The following is a 15,500-nucleotide window of genomic DNA, read 5'->3' as shown; positions in this document are numbered from 1 at the left end:
CACACACACACACAATATATATATATATATATATATATATATATATATATATATATATATACATGTGTATATATATATATATATATATATATATATATGTATATATATATATATATATATATATATATATATATATACACAGAAACATATATATATATATGTATATATATATATATATATATATATATATATATATATATATACATATACATATATCTATATATATATATATATATATATATATATATATATATATATATATATATATGTAGATGTAGCCATTCAAGAAGAATGTTTATGGGAACTGGAAGGAAACCAGAGTAAGTAGAGAAAATCCACACAAATATAGGAAGAACATGCAAACTCCACACACTCAAGACACTGAAGGTTTGGACTGAATTTTGGATCCTACAAGCTGTGAGGGAGAGATCTTAACAGTAAGCTATCATGAAAAATAATCCCAGGTTTGTAGCAACATCTTAGCTTCAGTAGTAAAATAAGTTAATGTATAGGGAGTAGTGGACTATCCTTCAAAAAGTGCCACATTTCACTAAGGAATTTCCCACTGTAGATATTTAAAAAGGTAGCAACCTAAAGTGTACATGAATAAAAATACAAAATGCTTGTTGTTACTTTTTCAATTTTCCTAGTGACATGTAATTTTTCACGTGATTAAACCTCAGAAAGGATCTTTATCATAGAAACTGAGCTTCCCTGTGACTTTTTTTCATTATGCTGTTTTGGTTACACTGAAAGCAGCAGTAACTTCAGGCTAAGGCAGTCTTTAAGTTGTGTTTTTGTATTTCATAATGACCTGCTTGAAACAAATGTTCTTTTCTAGTATAGTCTACTAATTAAATGCTAATTAAAGATGCCAGTTTATTTACCTGGTAAAGTGTGAGGCATCAGGACCAAACAGCACTGTTTGCCTAACATTATTCTCTCCGTTTTGTTTTTTTTTAGATACAGTTCAGATGATCGCGTTGGTAATTGAGGCAAATAATTTACTACTTAAGACAAATCTGAAAAACAGAACCAGAGCTTTGGTAGGACCATTTTGTTGTACAGCAAACACTGAAGCTAAGTGGTGCAGACACAGTGGCAACCATGGCTCTCAACACTTTTCCCCCAAAGTGTTGGTGGATTTGAAAGGCGGTCTTATCCAGGTTTGTGTGGGTAGTACTTAATTCTTGGACATTTTGCATTTTTTGACTCTTTCCTTATTTAAACCAAAACTTTCTTTTCCGGGGCTGTAAATCATGTGGAGAAAGAGATAATGTATATGTAATTTGAGTGTGTCTGATAAGCTCAGATGTGGAACCATTTACATTACATTCAAGTAGCTCAATTTTGAAATCTGGTTAGGAAGTGACAAATCCTGGTATCAGAATTATATAAACCTGCATTGAAGCATTGATCGTGGAGTTTTTTCTGTAAGTCCATATATATAGCAGCATTGATTAATGCAGGCATTTGTTTAAAATATATATAAAAACAGTGCTGTAGTAATATGTGAGACATTTGTAGTCTATAGGTCCTAAAATATGTGTGCATCTATATATGTTTCTATGTATGTGTGTGTATATGCATACATGCATAAACAAACATTTAGTGTTTTATGTGGGATATTGATTGTTGTAGATTAATGTATTGTCAGACTCAGGTCACCTATATGGCAAGTCAATTCGTACTGCAGTCTCAAGAATTGTTTGAGCAGTTGAAACATGCATAATCAGAATCTCTTTCCAGCTGTAACCTTGAATTGGTTAGAGATAGACAGTGGAACACATTTAATGTTATTACTGAGGCGTCTTCTGTGTGGAGACATGCGTGAATGGGCGTACCTTCGTTGAAAGTTGTGCGTAAGGGCTGGCAACTCGGTACTTAAAAATCTACTGCCAATCATTTGCGGACCGTAGTTCTGCTGTGGCGACCCCTAACCGGGAAAAGCCGAAAGATACAACAACTGTGGCTTGAAAAAAAAATGCACTAAACAAAAGGTAATGCAGTAACATAGTATTAGCTGTTGTTTTTACAGAGAGCTTGGTTAATGAAATATCTTCACACTTACAGATTTACTTCTAGACCTGTCCTTCCACATACCTCACATGCCACTTCATGCACATCAGTGACCTGATGTGAAGACATCTGATCTTTAAGGTTAAGCCACAACGGGGGAGGCAAACAGAAGCTAAGACTTCATGAAGGGTGATTAGGTGCACTTATGTATAATTTTAACACATGGTAACAATAGTAAAAGCAAACCTCCTGTGTGTTGCTGTGGTTGTATGTGGTGAGTCGTAAAGTCAGGCTTGTGACATGGACGATGGGTAGAAATGACTAGTGTGCTTTTTAGCAAGCAGATCTGATGAGCTGACAGGAACAAGCAAAAGGAGGAAGAGTCCTGTAATAAAGGGGGGGGGGGGGTCACTACTGAAATCTAATGAAATGAGAGGTTTTTGGAAGAGCATAAGAGTAGGAGTAGAAGTGGGAGTTGGAGGACATTGTTGTAGAACTAGAAGGATAAAATTTGTCTGTAGATAACAGAACTGCAAACCGATGGACACTGCCTGAAAATGGATAAAAAAAGAAGAGCATTGGATTAACAGGTGGAATGATGTAGAATGTAGCACCTTTGTTTCAGTATGCAAAGTTATGTACCTGGTGTACAGGAACTTGGGAATGATTATTCTCTGAAAAGAAGAGGATGCATTTGGTCAACAGAGTGGAAAACACGCTGGAACTGAAGAGGCAGTAGTTGGTTTAGCCTGTTGTAAGAGCTGTTATCAAAAAAAAAAAGAAAGAAAGTAAACAGTAGTGCTGTTGAAGTGAAATTTTTGTGTTGTCTTATTTGGCCTTTTGTCATCTAGAACACATATTTCTATTAACACATACATAAGGTGATTCCTATCAAAGGAGGGCAGCAGAAAGGATACGTTAATCACTGGATCAGAAACATTGAGATCCTGGAGGAGAATACCAACAACAAATGCATAATAAAATTTTAATTTTCTGCCCGGATAAACAAAATACAGAATAATACCTTCAGTAAAAGGAAACATTAAGGAGTGAGGATTTATAACATGGATCTGTAAAGAGATGCAGTATGGGGTGATGTAGGATATGCTTTTCTAACAGAAGAGGGGTGGATGTGTGGCAGAAATTTCCAATGAAAAAATATGGGACATAAGAATTATTTGTTGGGAATGGTAGAAATTAGTCAATGAAGTTGGAGATAAAATTCAGTAAGCAATGAAAAGCAAGCAGTAGATGATTGCTGTGTTTGCATGCTGTCACTTTCGGTAGATCTTTGAACAGGTTAAGATCAATAGTAATTAAATAAACCCCTAGATAGCTATGATAGCACTGCGTTATACCCAAGGATCAGAAGAATTAAGGCTTTTGTGTTTTTTTTTTTTTTTACTTTAAGCTTGTGACCAGTCATGAAGACTGCACTAGGGTAATGGTAGCTATGTCTGGATTGCAAACCGTGTTTAGAAAGATGGGAGTTCTGGTGCTAGGGTAGCAAGATGATGAACAGTGGAAGATGTTTTACATGGGAAACACTACAGTGATGAAAAAGAGGTTTAATCGAGGAGGGAGATATTTTGGAGAGGAGGCAGCGATGACAACGCAGATAGTCAGTGCATATATTGCATGTGATTGTTAGGGACTGGTAGTCTTCGGAGTAATTAAAGGAGGTTTAGGTAATATGAAACAAGCTCAGAAGGGGAGGCAGACAAAGTGGGAGCTGTATTTTCTCCTTACAGTTTCTTAGCTAGACTGTGTAGATTATGTTGTCAGAATAATTTGTTTTCCTAAATTATGTGGATGTGCTGCATTGTAGTTTGCTGTGTTTTATTACTGGCTTCTCATGGCAGATTCTCTGCAGACTGTATGTAGTTCATGGGTCTTGTTTTATTTGATAGCCAGAAAGTTGCACTAATAATCTACTTCATTTCATTTTGATTGCCAGATGCATCCCACAGTTCCAGTGGCATGTTTTCAAAATAAACCAGAAAATAAAGCTCTACATATGAAGAAAATTTGTAACTGCAAACAGAATAATAAGTGAATTACATAAAACTTGTTTTTTACGATTCATAAAATTGAGATATTTTATCGATTAAACCTGTCATCAAAAAATGTTCTGTGAAAAACATTGTGCATGCCATAGGAGTTCTACATTGCCTCTGCTGAGGGAGGACAAGGGCATGGTAATGATAATATTAGGTAAACATTTACTTAAGCTTCCATGCTTCAGTTCAGCTTGATTACATCACAGACACTCCTCAACTGCGACCCCAGCCAAAGTCATCATTTCCTCATTCCTGCAGAGAACACATTAGGTGATATCCTGTTCTCTATAACCTCAAGGCTCTGGATTTTTTACCAGAAACCCTGAAAGTCATTCTCCATATCTTCGCCAAGCTCCTTCCACACTTGAGTGTTCAGCACAGCCTTGCTGTTTTGTAGGCACTTCTTGGTTAAAGCTGAAGTCACCCACTGTATGAAAGTTCTCTTTCTGAAATGTAACAGCTTCCTTCAGCTATGTCCACCATACTACATTGACAGGAGTTAACCACTTTTTGACCACAGTGCTTTGCTGCTCCCTCAACTGCTGAAGAGCTAAACAGACACTTGGCCTTCACATCCCTGCTCTTCCTTATTAACTAGGAGAAGTTGTTCCAGAGATGGTTGATGGAAATCTTCCTGGACATAAATATCTGTTGGGCATTCCTAGGATACAGACACTACATATTTGTGTTTCTAGATCTGTCCACCAGTCTTTCTAGCCATCTATCTCAGCTTACCATAAAATGATGATCACTTGACATAATAACTTCTCTTTTGACCCAAATGCCTGTAACATATGGCCTCAGCACTGATGACATGACTAGAGCTGCTTATTGAACATTGTCCCAAGGTACTGTAGTACCATATACCTTTATGAGCAGGTTTGTTTTGAAGTATAATGCACTTATTGATAACACAAATAGTAACATTCACCATCTGGGTTCAGCTCAGGAAAGACATTTATTTGTTAACTGGGAAACATGCTAAGCATGAGTACCTTTTCAGATGTGACCTGGGAACAGTGTGTGGTTAAGTGACTTTCTTAGAGTTACACAGAAGGTAAATAGAGACCAAGGGAATCAGATATGTGACTTCAGGAGGAAGCTTGTTTAGCAGGTCATTGCCTTAATTCGCTTAGCTAAATTGCTAGTCACTCCCCTGCATTCCCCATGTAAGCAATGAAGTCTCCCACTATTAAGCACTAATTCTGTGGTTTCCAAGAATAGCTGTTAGGTGTGTATGTAGAGAAAAGAATTTCCCTTTCTGCTACTCTTAAATCACATCGAGATGGCCCCCTCCCGTCCTTGGCACAAACTCCATTTGCAGAGCATGTAACCAGGGGCTTCTGAGTATCCTCATTTGTGACCAGGACCTCCCAAAGTACATCAAAAGAGACCACCTATGGTCAAGAGGTCTGGTTTCATAACCATTGTTGCTTGTAGGTGGAAAATAAGCTTATATCTAGCTGATATTTTTCAGTTCCCCACACAAGTTGTTGTTCCTTCCCCATAGCGAAGTGACATTCTAAGTCCCATTGAACATTTTTCATTTTTAAAGTGTAATGTATTGTAATGTTTTCTGCTCCTGCCTGCCATTTCACAGGCATAGAACCTAAAACCACCTTTGCCCTTCTTAGGTAATTAACCACACAGGAGCTCCATGTATCTTTTTCAGACTGAGCTTATTCAGGCTATGTAGCTGCTCATATAGCTGCCACTGGTGAATATCATCCCTAAGCCCGGCTTCAGGGTGGATCTTGGTATCCTTGGTCTTAGCAAGGATCTCTTATACTTTGCATGAGCCGTCATGGGGGGTTAGATTTTTGTGGCTTACTTGGAATTATGGTGGTGACAATTGCTAGACTTTACATTACAGAGTTTCAGCATTTCCCTGTGGTCTTTGGGACCAACATGTGGAGGCTTACTTTAGCTCAGGAGATTCCAATGACCCCATTCTTGTTGTGGACATCAGCTGATGGATATTGTTTCTTCCTTCCCCTCTGTTGGTTACAGATGCCTTCCTTGGCAATGGGTTGGGGAACATGTGGTATCTTGGTCAGTTTAAGAAGAATGGTCCTTATAGCTGTTCAAGTTAATAAAAGAGATGTTTGCTTGGACTTTATGCAGTATGTTCTTTTGAACAATCAGAATACTAATACCCAAGTCAGTCAAGCTATAACAGTAGCTATAACCTACATGCCAGTTAAATAGTACCCCAAGATCCCAACAACTGTTGTAGAGGATAATAACTTCTTATTTATTCAATATACAATACTGTCAAAACCAAGAATTACAACGTAAACCCTTTACATAGCATTGGTAAGCAGTTCCATTGGGCTGCTTCAGATTTTGACTTGTTGATGATCAAGGACATTTCAAAAAGCTATTTTTTGTTTCCTGATATATGCTCCGAGAGCAGGATGACATTGCGCAGTGGAAAACTTCAAGCCTACAGGAATAATTCCTTCTTTAAACTGTTCTAGTTACACAATAAATTATGTACAGGCATATGCAAAACTGTAAACCACTCCCTGCTGTGGTTAGGTTCATATTCTTGTGTTCCTTCATCTGTAGCTGTGAAGCAGTTAAACTCTTGTGAGATCCACAAGATTTTCCATATTCCATGGTCAGGCCTTAATTAAGCAGCAATATTTTCTTGCAATCAAAGTTTGTTTGCAGTTAAAAGCCAAGTGTTTCAACTGGGAAGTCAGTGGTGACAAACTCACTATCATTGCGACTGCAGCTGGCCTGAATTTGCATGTTTTATGTAAAAATCTAATGTCTGCTTTTCTGCAGTTACTGCTTCAGGTTATACATAATAGAAAGCTTGCATATTGATACATATGTAAATATAACAACAATTCAGCTGACAAACTTATACTAAATGTGTCCATTATAGTAGAAAGTACAAATATTCAGTTATTTCATTCTAGTGGAAATTAAGCTAAATGTATACTATCAGTATAGGTTCATAAGTAGGTACTAGGCTATCTGCCCAAGGGCATTTATAAGCCTAGCCAGAATGTGTTGGCTTTCGCCTCCCTTTTAGATTAGTTTCCTGAGCCTCTGTCCAGCAGGGCCATTGAAGTGATCACAGGGGTAAATTTACGATTTCTCATCCACTCGTCAAGATTTCTCTTGAAGAGAGTCAGTGGGGGGGCTTTGCCTAACATAGATTGGGATTCTATTCCAGAGCGAGGGAAGTCTCTGGGACAGGAATCTATCCCTCCAGCATGTCCTATTTATTGTTGTGCTGAGGTTTAAATCCGTAGAGTGTGTGGCTCTAAGAGATTTGGTTTTCTTGAGGTGGAGCATGTCCGTTAATTACGGGTTAGACATGGCCTTGTACCTCAGGCAGAGATCACTTCTGAGTAGGTGGTCAGCAACTGAGTAGAGCTGGAGTTTCTTTAGTCGAGCTGCATAGGGCATCTGTTTGAGGCCCACGATCCTCTTGGTGAGGTACTTCTCTGGTCTTTCCAGCTGTTGCAGGTGTCGAGTAAGGTACATCCCAAATGGGGCATTGTACTCTATTATGGGCCTGATGAGCGATGAGTAGAGGGGCACAATGACCTCTCTTGATCTAGATGTGAACCCTTTCATGATTAGGTGGGCTACATAGAAGGATTTTCTAACCACTTTGGCAGTGTGATTATCAAAGGAGAGGCTGCTATCTACTTGGGTCCCCAGATCCCTAATTACATCATCTGTACTTAGTGGATTACCACCTATGTGGTAGTTCGGGGGCACTTTGTTTTTCCCAAAGGGGATGACTATGCACTTTTTGTCATTTAGCTTGAGGCCATGGTTCTGACACCAGTTATTCGTCTCCGTGAGACCCTTCTGGAGGATGTCTGTGTCAGCTGGAGTGTCAATTATGGCCCCCAGTTTGCAATCATCTGCGAACTTGGTCAGCCATAGTCCTCCCGTGCTTGCCTGTACCTCAGAAAAGTATATACCGAACAGGAGGGGTCCCAGGACTGAGCCCTGTGGGACGCCACTTGTAACCAGTTTAGAGTCGGACATGGCACCCACAACTCTGACCATGTGAGTTCTGTCCATGAGCCAGTTGGAAACCCATCTCGTGACATAGGGGTTAATGTTCAAGCTGGCAAGCTTGTCTATAATGCCAGAGTGGGGAATGGTGTCAAAGGCCTTTGCGAGGTCCAGGTAGGCTGATTGGACTACCTTTCCCTCATCTAGGTCTTGGTAACTGTTTCAAAGAAGTCAACTAGGTTAAGGAGGCAAGATCTGCCTTTAACAAAGCCGAATTGGGTAGGGTCCAGTGTCTGGAGGTTCCCGATGTCTCTGTTAATGAGTTCCATGATGATGTGCTCTATAGCTTTGCAGTCTGGCTTATAGGGCGATAGTTCCCAGGATCCGTTATGGCACCACCTTTGTGGAGTGGGATAACTGTTGCTGTACGCCATTCTTTGGGTACATAGCCTGTGGTAAGGCTGAGTTTGAACAGTGAATTTAGGTGAGGGTTTAGTTCATTTTGGAGCTCGTGTAAGATGCAGCCAGGGATACCATCTGGTCCCATTGATGCTGTGTTTTTGGCTTTGGAAAGGGCTGTTTTCACATGTCTGTCTGTGATGTCTGGGGCTCTACATTCTTCTGGGATGGACACGGGTCCTTTTGCACTGAACCTGTCAGCCAGGATGTTGGCAGTGTCAGTTGGTTCAATGTATTTTTTGCCATTTTGCACTAGCTCAGAGGAGATCTGAGAGTTGCCACCTAGATTCTTGACATAGCTAAAGAAGGCTTTGTGATTATCTTTAGAGTCTTTGGCAATTTTTCTTTCGAAGTTGGCCCTAGATGATTTTATGCGGGATCATAGTTTCTTGCTAATACTGATCAGGAATGCCTTCCCTTTTTTGGGATTTTGCTCTATCATGTAATAGTTTCCTCCTTCTTTTGTATAGCTTATTTATGGCTGGGGTCCACCAGACTGGTTTCCTCTTTTTGGAGGAGTGAGTCTTGGTTTTACTTGGGATGGCTCGATCCATGCATTCCTGTAGGTGCTCATAGAATGCGTTTGTAAAGGATTCTGTGGTTTGGGCAGCATTATCCTTCAGCAAGGGGGCTTTGAAACTTTCCACCACAGTCTTGAGAAGTGTGAAGTTTGCTTTTGAAAAGTTTTTCACAGTGATTTCCTTGACTGGGGGTGGGGTTGGGATGTGAATTTCCAGTGTGATTAGTTTATGGTCTGATCTTACCAGCGATGGGTTTACCTCTGGTGTGGAACATTGATCCCCCATGTTGGTGATGATCAGGTCCAGTATGTTGTCACCTCTTGTGGGAGTGGTGACCAATTGTTCCAGGGCGTTTGAGTTTATAAACTCTAGGAAGCGTTGGGCAAAGGAGTTAGTACTTGAGTAGTTGTCCCAGTCAGTGTTTGGGTAGTTGAAATCACCCAATATCATGGTGTTTGGTAGGACCTTCATATTTTCCAATGTTCTCAGGAATGCTGAGTGGGGGTCCTGAGACAAGGTGGGTGATCTGTAGCAAGCTACAATCTGAAAAACAGCTTTGCCCACTGTTAGTTGCACATGGATGGTCTCCGAGGCCTCGTGCTGTGCCACTAACCTGGAGGTGTGGGTATCCTTGATGAAAATGGATACACCGCCGCCTTTTGTATTTCGGTCCGGGTTCTGGGGCCAAAAGGTATGGTATGAGTTATAGCCTGGTAGTCCTGGGGTGCTCTCTGGAGCCTTGAACCAGGTTTCTGTTACTGCACAGATATCGATTCTCTCCATACTGAGGAGTGCCTCGAGTGCGTGCATTTTGAGGTTTAGACTTCTGGCATTGAGTAGCATTACCCTCAGTTTTTGGTTTGTTGTGTTGTTTATGGAGGTGGGTTTGTCTTTTGAGCCTTGCCTAAAAAAGGCATTATGGGGGTGGCAAGAGCCTTAGCCAGTATTCAAAAGCCTAAGGGCGACAGGTGCAAACCATCTCTGGCGAAGCAACGTGGCTTGTCGAGCATGTAATCCCAGGCTTTGATGAGGTATTGATGAATTGTAGAAATATAGGTGGCCAGTTGCACTGTGTTCCTTAATTCTTGCAAGCCACAATGAAGAGGACATTTCCATAGTCTCTTGTAATCTATCCAAACTTTCATCAAATTAAATGATACAGAATATACTAGTTAAATGCAAAATAAATGCAACTGGTTTGATTCTAATTGGGTTATAGTACATAATATTTGTTGAATTTTTATGTTATATTTGTGTTACATACTGAAACATAACCTGGTAATCATTTTTCAATTTCCATTGAAAAAAAATGACTTTGCCCTAATTTGCAGTCATGATTTGCTTCTAGATGCACGCCATTACCTATTACAGATAATTTACTGCAGTACCTCAGTATTTATACTGACATGTTTACCTGCACCAGTTCCTACAACTCCTAGTACTGTGCCAACATCTCTTTAACATCTAAAATGCATTTCATTAATTAGGCAAAGACCCCTATTTTTGCACCATGGCATTTGCAATGAAGTATTAAAGGGAAACATATCAGTCTGCACAGTGTTCTTTTAAGGTGCCTTTCGAATATTTATAGATTCTTAGTTTCATAGGATGATACTAGGCTATTGGCCCAGAGGTCCTTATAAGCCTATTTATTATAATAACATGTTCCAGCCCACTGAGTGGAACAGTGGTATAAGCTTCAAATAAGATGCTTGTCAGTTGCGGTATTTTTAGTTCCAAATGTTATTGTAGTGGTTCAGTTGATCACTTCTCCATTTAGCAGTGACTCACTTACTTGAATTGTGTTCTGCATGTTAAGGCATTCAAACAGACCCATTTCACTACTTTGGAAATATGTCATTTTCTGTGTGACATTTAACACTTTTTACTCGTCTGGTTTATATGTTTAGAGCTTACCACCATCAAACCAAGAGTCATAGTTATCTCGTAAAAGTCACAGATTAGGATGATTGTGGGCCTTGGTACATTTTCTCAAATCACCATGTCTTTATCATGATTATGTGGTCCTTGAAGTTAATACCCGGATAGGATCTGTGTCAGCTTCATAGCTGCATTGATAATGTATGAAGAAGTCAAAAAGCGATTGTTTAGTATTGTCAACTAGTAACAGTTTAAATCGGCCACCAAAGAGTACTTTAAAAGGCACTGGACCTGCCACTGTTCTCACCCTGCCTAAATATATCTATCTAACAAAGTAACCATCTTTCTCCTTACTGTTCCCTCCCATAATCACCCTCTATCCTTTTCAACTTACTCCATCCTTTTTTCTTCTAACCACCTCTAAACTTTCTTTCCTATTCCTTTACCTACAACACCTGTTGAGATACTCCTACAGTTAGTGTATTACATAACATGTAGTCGAAATAACAAACTCCCCATGCATTTTATGTAACTTCTTATGCATTAATATCTTTTATTTGTATCACAGTACTGCTGTAATCTCCTTTTGACTTTTAAGCATTATGTATCACTGCATGTGTTCTTAAATTACTTTGGTATTGTAAAATTGTATTCATCATCATCATTAGCCCCCTTTTTCCCATTTTTTTTCTACATGGGGTCGGGGTATCGTGTTAACTATCACCAACTCTCTCGATTCAGTGCCACACTTCTGCCTTCTTCAACACTCATGCCTGACTGTCACAGATCTTTCACACAATTCATCCACCTTTTTGCTGGACATCCTCAATTCCTCTTACCTTCTTCCTCTCTGTCCCAAATCTTCCTCACCAGATTGTCTTCTGCTTTTCTACACGTGTGCCCAAACCACCTTAATCTGTTCTCTTTGATTTTTTCTGCAATTGGAGCTACTTTGGCTTCTGCTCTTATGTCCTCATTTCTTCATATGTCCCACAATGTGCATTCTGTCACCTTTCTCAGGCACTTCATTTTCATCACCTCTAGCTTCTTCAACTGTTCTGCCTTTACTGCCCAGGTTTCTGTACCATACAGTAGTACTGCTTACACCACTGTCTTGTACACCTTACTTTTCAGCTTCTTTGGCATTCTTCTGTCATAGACTACACCTGATACTCTATGCCAGTTGGCTGCAGCCCCTCTGATTCTAGCTTTGACCTCTTCATTCAGACTACCCTTCTCCTCAACTACTCCTCCCAGATACTTGAAGCTGTTTACCTGTTCCACTATCTTCCCTTCTATCTCTATTTTCAGCTTCTTCTGATTGCCCCAATTTGCTGTCATTGCCACCTTCTTTATCTGTGCTTAGTTTCATCCCATGTGCCATTAGATTTGCATTCCATTCTCTTATCCTTTGCTGAAGTTCTAGCTCAGAGTCTGCCTGTACTGCCACATCATCTGCATACAGCAGCTTTGTTGATCCATCCCCTGCAACCTGTTTGCTAATGTAGTCCATCAACAGTATGAACAGCAGTGGGCTCAGAGCTGAACACTGATGTACACCCACACACACTGGGAACCCGAACACTGTTCATACGTGAGTCATTGGGTCCTTGTACATATAGCCTGCACTAATTCTACCAATGTTTCTGGAACTTCAAACCACCATAGTATTGCCCAGATCACTTTCTTGGGACCTTGTGATATGCTTTCTCCACGTTTAGGAATGCCCAGTTGGACTCTCTTCTCATCTCTAGCTTCTTCTCAAGTATCTTTCTCAAAGCAAACATCGGGTCAGTTGTGCTGCACCCTGATCTGAATCCAAACTGCTCATCTCCCATCTTACATTCTACTACTCTGCGTACCCGTTTATCAGTCACCCTCTCCAGAACTTTCATGCAATATGATAGGAGTTTGATGCCTCTGTACTACTCACAGTTGTGGATGTCCCCTTTGTTCTTGTACACTGGCATGAATGTACTTATTCTCCAGTGATCTGGGATACACCTTTCTCTCCACACTGCAATTAGTACCCTCAGGAGCCATTTCTCTCCCCTATCTCACCCAGCATCTTTATCATATCTGCTGTGACCTCATCTGAGCCTGCTGCTTTCCCTGATTTCATCTTCCTTAGTGCTGTTCTTACTTCTTCTAGGGTGGGCTCCTCATGTTCTCTCATCTTAGGCTGTTTCTGGAGCAGTACAGCTTCTGTGGGGTTTTCTTCATTCAGAAGCTGGTGGAAATACTCCTTTCATCTGCCTTTGATATCCTCTGGGCTGGTGAGCAGGTTGTCGCTAGCATCCCTTATGAAGGGTGTCTGACTATCTTCTTTATCTTTCTGTCTTTGCCTTGCAACCTGATATAGTTTCTTTGTGCCCCTTACTGAGTCACTTTCCAGAAGTTGGTACAGTGCCCCCCAATGCCCTATTCTTTGCTATTGCAACTCCTTTCTTAGCTTCATTGTTAGCCACCCAGTAGTCCTTCCTAACCTGGTCAGTCTTTTCTTTATCCCACTTCTTCCTGCACTCCTTTTTTTCTTTTGTTGACTTCCTGGACTTCTGCATTCCACCACCAGCTTTCCTTATGTACCTTATTTCCATACCTGGCTTAGCCACATATCTTTTCTGTAGTCGTAACACATGCTGTTTTTAGGTGCTACCATTCTTCTTCAACTCCACCTATTTCCTCCTCTTCTTGGGATGCTAGAGCCCTGAGTCATTCCTTGAACTGTTGTACTTTCTCTCCAGTTAACTTCCAGGTCTTCAGCCTGGTCTCTGTTGACCTTAGAGCCTTCTCTGACCACTGCTTGCAGCTGATTGTGGCAACTAGTGGTTTATGCTGTGGGCCGACTGTTTCACTTGGGATGACTTTGCAATCATGGATTCTGCCCCAGTACCTTTTCCTTACTAGGAGGAAGTCTACCTGAGTTGCATGTTGACTACTCTTGTATGTGATCTTGTGACTGTCTCTTTCTGAACCATGTGTTGGCTACTATCAAGCCATTTGCCAGATAGATGTCTAGAATGGCTTCTCCTTCTTTATTCCTGTTGCCTCACCCATGTGGACCCAGGCAGTCCTCATATCCTGTTCTGTCTGTTCCGATATGTACATTCAAGTCACCCATTATCAACATCAATTCATGTTGTCCTGCTTTATCTAGTAGGTCCTGCAACTGCAGTCTGAATGCACTCTTTTCCTCACTATCACAACCCTGCTGTGGGGCATAGGCTGTGATTATGAATACTGCTCTGTCATCACATTGGAGTATGACTGCCATGAGTCTGTCATTAATGATGATGATGTCCCTTACTGCCTTCTGAAGCCTGTCTCTCATCACAATTCCTACACCATTTCTACCCTGCCTTCCACCTGAGTAGTAGACTCCGGATCCCAAGCCAAGTGGCTTTGCTGCACTGCCCTTCCATCTCATTTCATCTCCTGGATACATAGGATGTCCAGCCTCCTCCATATCATCATGTCATCCACTTCCAAGCTGCATCCTGTCAGTGAACCTACATTATGTGTAGCAATTCTCAGTTCATGTTTGGCAGGTTGGTTGGTTTTATGTCCAGCTTTCGCTCAACTGAGCTATCCCAGGTAACCCAGGCTGGGCAACTAGACACTGGACAGCCAGTAGCTTATTGACCCAGGGCTGCCGGGCTTTATGGTAACATGCTGGTCAATAGGGGCACATATACCCCTCCCATCATTAGCACGGGTACATGGCATGGGTCAGAGTAAGCCAGGTCCTCAACCCACTTATCACCTGTAACTACCCATGCCCATTTTTGGCGACATTAGTCAACATGATCGAATCACATAGAGCCATATTTTACACCATTGAGTGGCCAGCCCTGCCACGGCGTGCAGTCTGTGATCCATGTTCTATCTTGAGGATACTGCATACCACAGTAGATGCCCAAAGCGGTTGGTCTGTACAACTCTTCCCCCTGTAGAGCACCATGTAGAATCTGTGCTGCTGCCCACAGCACCATTCATTGGTGAGTTTGAGATGGAAACACTCAGCATGTTTTTTGGACATTGGAGAACCCCCATGGAGACAGAGGGAGAACATGCAAACTCCAAACAGGCATTGGTTGGAGGTCAGGATCGAACCTTGTGCATGGGCGGTGAAGACCTTAACCACTAAGCTATCTAGTCTTGTTTGTAGTATTTGGAGCTTTTCTCCTGGGCCTCCGCTGAAAAAGGTCTTTAGCTCAGTCGGACACTCCCAGTCAATAAATGTAAAATAAATAATAAATATATCCATAAGGTCCTAGAGATATGATAACTCCTTTGATATCAGTTTGCATGGGAAACTTTACCTAAATCTTAGCTTTTTAAAAATATTGTCGTGTAATAATATTTGTGCATCTTTATACAAAGATCAGAAGTTGGCCAGCCTGTCTTAATAATTTGCATTGTTATTCTCATGTTGGTAAGCTTTGCTGTTATTTCTTATTTCTGTATCCAGACAATTTTAATAGCCAAGTCTAACAAATTACTTTGTCCCCAGTGCCAGGATGCCGGTGTTTTCAGTTTTCACCTTAATAGGATTTGAATTTTTGTTTGA

At 40.7% G+C, this 15,500-nt stretch overlaps 1 protein-coding gene across 1 annotated transcript in view; it reads left to right on the top strand.

Annotated features, from left to right (window-relative positions):
- The window catches only part of VPS13B (vacuolar protein sorting 13 homolog B), a 5,424,989-nt gene that overhangs the window by 4,344,283 nt on the left and 1,065,206 nt on the right, over positions 1-15,500 (top strand). Inside the window, exon 37 of the mRNA XM_044065647.1 lies at positions 964-1,166. Within this exon, the coding sequence (XP_043921582.1) occupies positions 964-1,166 (203 nt within the window). The remainder of the gene's footprint in view (positions 1-963; positions 1,167-15,500) is intronic.

This window comes from Protopterus annectens, chromosome 3.part0, assembly GCF_019279795.1.
Source record: "Protopterus annectens isolate FY-2018-M chromosome 3.part0, PAN1.0, whole genome shotgun sequence".
NCBI classification, from domain to species: Eukaryota; Metazoa; Chordata; order Ceratodontiformes; family Protopteridae; genus Protopterus; species Protopterus annectens.
Note: the sequence above shows the minus strand (reverse complement) of the source record. Positions and strands in the feature narration are given on the sequence as shown.